The 6,434-nt window shown below is 31.5% G+C and overlaps 1 protein-coding gene across 1 annotated transcript in view; it reads left to right on the plus strand.

The window, feature by feature from the left end:
- LOC107842983 (cation/H(+) antiporter 20) overlaps positions 1–5,027 on the plus strand; it is a 10,723-nt gene extending 5,696 nt beyond the window's left edge. Inside the window, exons 4-6 of the mRNA XM_016687096.2 lie at positions 1,745–2,327; positions 3,207–3,447; positions 4,329–5,027. Of these exons, the coding sequence (XP_016542582.2) occupies positions 1,745–2,327; positions 3,207–3,447; positions 4,329–4,707 (1,203 nt within the window). The 3' untranslated portion in view covers positions 4,708–5,027. The remainder of the gene's footprint in view (positions 1–1,744; positions 2,328–3,206; positions 3,448–4,328) is intronic.
- Positions 5,028–6,434: the final 1,407 nt, after the last annotated feature.

Below are 6,434 nucleotides of genomic sequence, written 5' to 3' on the forward strand. Positions count from 1 at the left end.
TATACGTTAAATATATACGTCTATAGAAGATATATACACATATATACGTACCATTCAATATATAAGTACTACTTTAAATAAAATATACTACAATATATACACACTCTATATATATAGTTATTTACTAATTTATAAAACATATACACATATATACGTTAAATATATATGTCTATAAAAGATACATACACATATATACATACCATTCAATATATATGTACACATATAAAATATATGTACTTCTTTAAATAAAATAGATGCTACTTAATATAATAAATCAATAATACTTTATATTAAATTAGTCCGTTTGTTTATTTAAAAATAATAAAATTAAACGAACCAGTTTCGGGCCGATTAACCGGCGGTCCTGAATCGGGCTTGGTCTGAGCCGGGTTAACCGGGCCCAAAATTAAAAATTAATTGGCCCGGGCCCTGGTACGCTACAGTCCGTGGGCTGATCGGATCGGGTCAAACTGGGCTAATTTTTATAAGTGGACCGGGTCAGGTCGGTCCGGCCTACTTGACGGGTATAGTTTCAGCTAATGAACTAGCTTTTTAGGGTGAATTGACTTCAATATCTTTTTTCCAATTATGACATTAGAATCATATTTATTTCAATTCTTAGTCTAACTGATATTAAGACTCATATTTTTTGCCCATGCTCTAGTTTGCAAACTTGGGTGTACCGGAATTTCCAATATTTTTTTATAAGTGAGCTTTTGGAGATAAGTTATACCAAGAAAAGAAAACTTTCATCAAGCATTTGATAATTGTTTGTTGCGTCATTTCTTCATCCCAATTCCTTATGATGTCACATGCCAACAGCTAGCCCCAGTGATCACTTCTCACAGTTCATGTCGTTCATTGATGATTTATAACTTTGAAATAATTGTCATTCACTTATTTATCCAGTTGGAAATCGATGAAAGGATAATATAAAGCTGAAAGAGTTACGTAACCTATACTATAAGTTGACTAGTTATATACAGTTATGATGACAATTAAAGGAGAAATTTAATGATCTCTAGTTCCACCGTTTAATAATCCTATGCAAGAAAGCAACTACTCCATCATTTATTTATTTTTGGCTCATGTTGATTTGATAATAGGAAAACATTGATTGTCAAGTAGAGATTTATTTTATTAAACTAATATCATTTTATTAGGTTTTGAAAAAATTAAATTTGACTATTAATATTTCAGTTATTTAATAATAGGAATAATATTAAAAGAAGATAATAAATTTGTTTTGGTAAGTTGAAACAACTTAACAACTACTGTTTTTAGTAAAAAGGGCAAAACGCGGAGTATATCTTGTACCCAAAATTCAGGTCAAATGATTTCATTTTGGGGAATTGGCTTTTAGTCCCTCAAATACATATACATTTTTATTTTGATTTTTGTATTTTTTTATTATGCTCATTTAATCTTCAATTAATATGTGTACTTTTGATTTATTTAACTATGAATCTTCGCAAATTCAATAGATTACTAAGTGTTTAATCATTTAATTATTTATTTATTATATTATATTATATTAGAATGTGATTTCACCTAAATAAGCATACACTAACTTAAGAGATGATTAAATACTTAATTTATTCCTTGATGCATATTAATTCTTAGATTCAATTTCTAGTTACGTTTTTTCCCTTGGCACGAGGAATAGTCATTTATTACACTAATATTTTGACATCATATATACTACTACAAATATTTAATTTAATTTTATTTTTTTCTCCATTAGGTTTTGGACGATGAGACATTTGCAATATTGGTGATCATGGCTCTTTTCACAACCTTCATTACAACTCCTATAGTAATGGCTATTAACAAGAAACCATCATCAAAGGAAGATTTTCAACTCGAAAAACCACAGAAAAAGACCAAAAAACAAAACAATCTCCAAATCCTAGCGTGCTTACGTGGCCCGAGAGATGCACATACGCTCATTAACCTCATAGAGTCACTAAGGTCCGATAAAAACAACAATAACTACGCCTCAGTCATCAAACTATACGTGATGCGACTCGTGGAATTCACCGACCGGCTCTCGTCTATAACCATGGTTCAACGCACCCGAAAGAACGGGTTCCCGTTCATCAGTGGGGTGCTCCGCGGAGACAACTCGACCGATCAAGTGGGCGCAGCGTTCGAGGCGTATAGCACGCTAGGACGGGTCATTGTTCGACCCGCAATGGCTATATCTGGTTTATCGGACTTGCATGAGGATATTATTCATGTTGCGGAGAAAAAACGAGTTGAATTGATTATTTTGCCATTTTATAAATATTGGCAAATAGAAGGGAATGAAGTGGAGATTCATGCAGGTAAGAGGGTAAAATGGATAGGTTGGGTTATGTTTGAGCGGGTTAAAAGTATATTTTAAAATTAATAAACGAATTGAGTTACGGTCGGGTTATATTTGGGCAGGTCAAACGTATACTTTTAAATGAATAAACAAGTTGAGGCATGCATGACCAATCAAAATTTGCTTTAGGTCAAGATAAGCAGGTCAATTTGAATCAAATAATAGGTCATAATCTAATCTGTTCAACCCAATGGTTTTCATATATATTTTTTTTTTCGATATTTTGTTTAATTATCAAATCAAACTAGTCATAGCTTTTCTAGCTATTTGTTATGACCATATCAAACACATCAAACTGAAAAAGAGTTACTACAATGTTTTGATAATTAAGTTTTTTCACAATCAATATTTTAGTTCTAAATATGGAGTGAATAGTGGGCTATTAATAACTCAGAAGTCTCAAACTCATCCAGATCTTACTCGTTACATGATTTTTGTAGTAATTTGTTATATTACCGAGTAGAAAATTTCTTCTTATCATTATATACACTAACATATTAAAATAATACTAAATAATTAATCTGTCAAAATTCTCATGGATCGATTTGGTCAGGCTACATATTTAGCTAAAACTAAGCCCAAACTTATACGATCGAATGTCAAATGTGCTGAGCTAATAAGTAGACAGATCATTAAACCGCCAACCTTGAAATAGTTTTCGAGTCATGTTTTTGCATGTACTAATTTAGTCAACCCTATGTATGCCTCCCAAATTTGTCCACCCTTTTAAATGACAAGTTGGAGTACTACTCCAAAATGACTCGTCTCAATCCGCCCAAATCTAGGGGGATTGAGCGGATTATACTTTCATGAGCTAAATTTTTCCCTCGACATGCAGGGCAAGGATGGAAAATGGTGAATGAGAGAGTGATGAGTCGAGCGCCGTGCTCGGTAGCGGTGGTGATTGATCGTGGACTACAAGTTAACAATGGGATGAGAGTTTGCATTGTGTTTTTTGGAGGAGTTGATTGTTGTAAGGCATTGGAAATTGGTAGTAAAATGGTTGAACATCCTGCTATTAGAGTTACATTAGTAAGATTCATTCATCCTGGAAGTACTAATTTTGATGAAGCTCAAAGGTAAAATTATTAACCCTTCTATTGCACTGCTATTTTAGAAGTTATTTATACAATCACGGGGCCGTGGAAACAGCCTCATGCAGGAATGTAAGGTGAGTCTGCGTACAATAGATTCTTGTGATTCGTCCCTTTTCTGAATCTCACACATAGGGGGAACATTAGTGTATCGAATTGCCCTTTTACAATCAAGTTATGATCATGTCACTTATATATTAATTTCAAGTAAATTTTTATCCTTACTTCTTGCAACATCCATGGTCAAAATAGAAATTAACTTGCTATCTATAATTTTAAGTTATGGTTCTCGACTGCAACTCTTTTTGTTCACTAGATTTTGAATAAATTATTTATAATACATGTTGTGTGGATTCATAACACAAATGTAAGATTTGATCTGACGCTATCGAGTTCCGTCGAACCCGTAAACTTAATTCTATTGATAGTGTAAAAATCCTTATATTGCCATTATATTACTTAAATCCTTGTCTTTTGTGCATAATCGTAATAGTTCACCTAATATTTTCGATTATGTAATTATTTTATATATGATCCATGCATTTTAACTTGTCATGTTATTTTTCAAGTTATATACTAATCCTCAGTTATTATAGAGCAAAAGAAAATCTCACTAATTTATGTGTGATTACTTGTAATCATCAATTGATTATGCATAATAATTGGCTCTACCCCTTCCTCCTTCTCCGTACTTTTTTTTTTACCATTTTTAGGAGCTTCCACCTCTTTTGCTCTTTTGGTGACTCAACTCAAAACCTTCAGATTGAAAATGAGGGGTGCTTACTAGCCGAGCAACTCTATCTTGTCAAAAATGATGTGTATCTAAATTAATTGTACATGTGATGTGTTCCAATTCTATGAAACAGGTCTTTGGATGATATTACTATTTCAGAGTTCAAGATGAAGTGCGGTAAACAAATTCTATATGCTGAGAAAGAAGCAAACAATTATAATTTGGTGACTGAAGTGTTGGCAATTGGAAAATGTGGGGAATTTGAACTCATGATAATAGGGAATAAAGTTAAGTTCCCACAAGGCATAATGGCAAAACTATTTGATGAGCAACACTTAAATGAGAAGAATAATTCAGAATTTGGACCAATGGCTAATTTATTGGCTTCATCAGGCAAAGGGATAACAAGCTCTGTCCTAGTGATTCAACAACAACATGCTAGTAATGATATTGGGAACTCAAAAGTGGCTAGTTTTGTAGATGGTTCAGGCAACATTGATAACAATGTGTGATTAATTTGATATGATATGGTATTGTCATCAAATTAGTATTAGTTGTTGTCATTTTCTTGAGTGGAGGATGTATCAGAAATAACGTTTCAACCCCATGAGGATAGGAGTAAGGTCTGTGTATAAACCATTCTCCCCACTTGTAAGATTATAGTGGAATTGTTATTGTTGTCGTGTTGTTAGCTTTGGCAGTTGAATTTGAAGAATAGTAATTAAAGTTTACATTAGTGTGCTTTGTTTGTATATGTAGAAGAGTTGAAAAAAATGAGTGAAGTCCCTTCTCATCTCATATTATGACTATCTAAGACTTTAAGTTGTGTTTTTAATACGTCTTTTCAGTTGCGGCCCTGCTTTTTCTTCGAGGGTCACATAAATTATAACAATATGACGTGATATATGTACCAAGAACTATGTGATTCCTAATGGCACATGCAAGAAAATTATGTTGTCACCAACTATCACTGGATTATTTGTATTTGTACTATTAATAAACACAAGATTGAAAAGGAAAAAAATATATATATTAAGAATTACATAGTGTTCACGTATACTTTCTTAATTTAAAAATAGTTGGCCACTTTCTAAGATATTTATTTCACTTTAGTTGTTTTTTTCAATGAAATCAAGAGAATTTTATTATGTTCTTTTAATACTATCTTTATCATTAAATAACTAAACAAAATGTAATACTTAAATTTATATTTTCAAAACATAATTAATAAGACTAATTTGATAAAATAAACCCCTAATAAGCATTTTCTTAAAAGAGGTATCAAGTCAATAAGGGTCAACTATTTTAAAATGGAGGGAGTATATGCTAGATATGATGTTGGATTTGCATTTTGTTTTGCTCCCATTTATATACATTTTTGTGCTAAGTGTGTTTATGATCGGGTTGGTACGAATTTTTCATATATCAAATTAAATTATTTGCGTCGAATTTTTATACCTCTAAATCCAACAAACTAATAAAATTTGAATTTTTTAACTTTGAATTTTAAATTTTTTCGAGAAAGTCTTTAGTCCTAGCAAAATACAACTATATTAGATGTTTCTTAAAAAAATAACACTAAATATTTAAAAAAAAAATAGTTTATGTATTTATGTAAAACTAAAGAATAGATATCCAACATTATTGTCATTTCTAGTGTTTAATTAAATATTTGTTAGCACTAGTATTGATTTGGGATTTAATTTCCTCTCTATCTCTTTCGATCTATCAGCACAAATTAGGCTATCCATCAAGCGATTTGAAAATAACATTTGAGTTAATAATATTTATGTGTTATAACATTTTGGACCATTCAAAATAAACTTGAAATAATATGTCGAAAGATAAAAACAATGAAAAAGTTTAAGAAGTATTTACAATTTACATCATAGTAAATATTTTTATGTATCAAATAAAAAATTGTAAAAATATAATTTAGGTTGGTTTTCTCAGGCCATTCAGAAGAGGGAGAGTATCAAGTATCTTGAGTCTATGATTCAGGAAAATGGTGAGATTGACGAGTGTCACGGCCCGACACGAAAGCTGTCACCCCTGCATTCGCTCGGTGCTAAATCCTACTCCCAACTAAACTGACACTTGGACTGAAACTCGACTGAATTTAACTGAACATGATTTCATGACTGATAGTGCTCATTATGATCACAATAACTAAATAAATAGGGATAATCATGGTTTAACGGAATCATACTTAAAAATATGAAAATCATGTAAAACATGT

Source organism: Capsicum annuum, chromosome 9 (genome assembly GCF_002878395.1).
Source record: "Capsicum annuum cultivar UCD-10X-F1 chromosome 9, UCD10Xv1.1, whole genome shotgun sequence".
Lineage (NCBI taxonomy): Eukaryota > Viridiplantae > Streptophyta > Magnoliopsida > Solanales > Solanaceae > Capsicum > Capsicum annuum.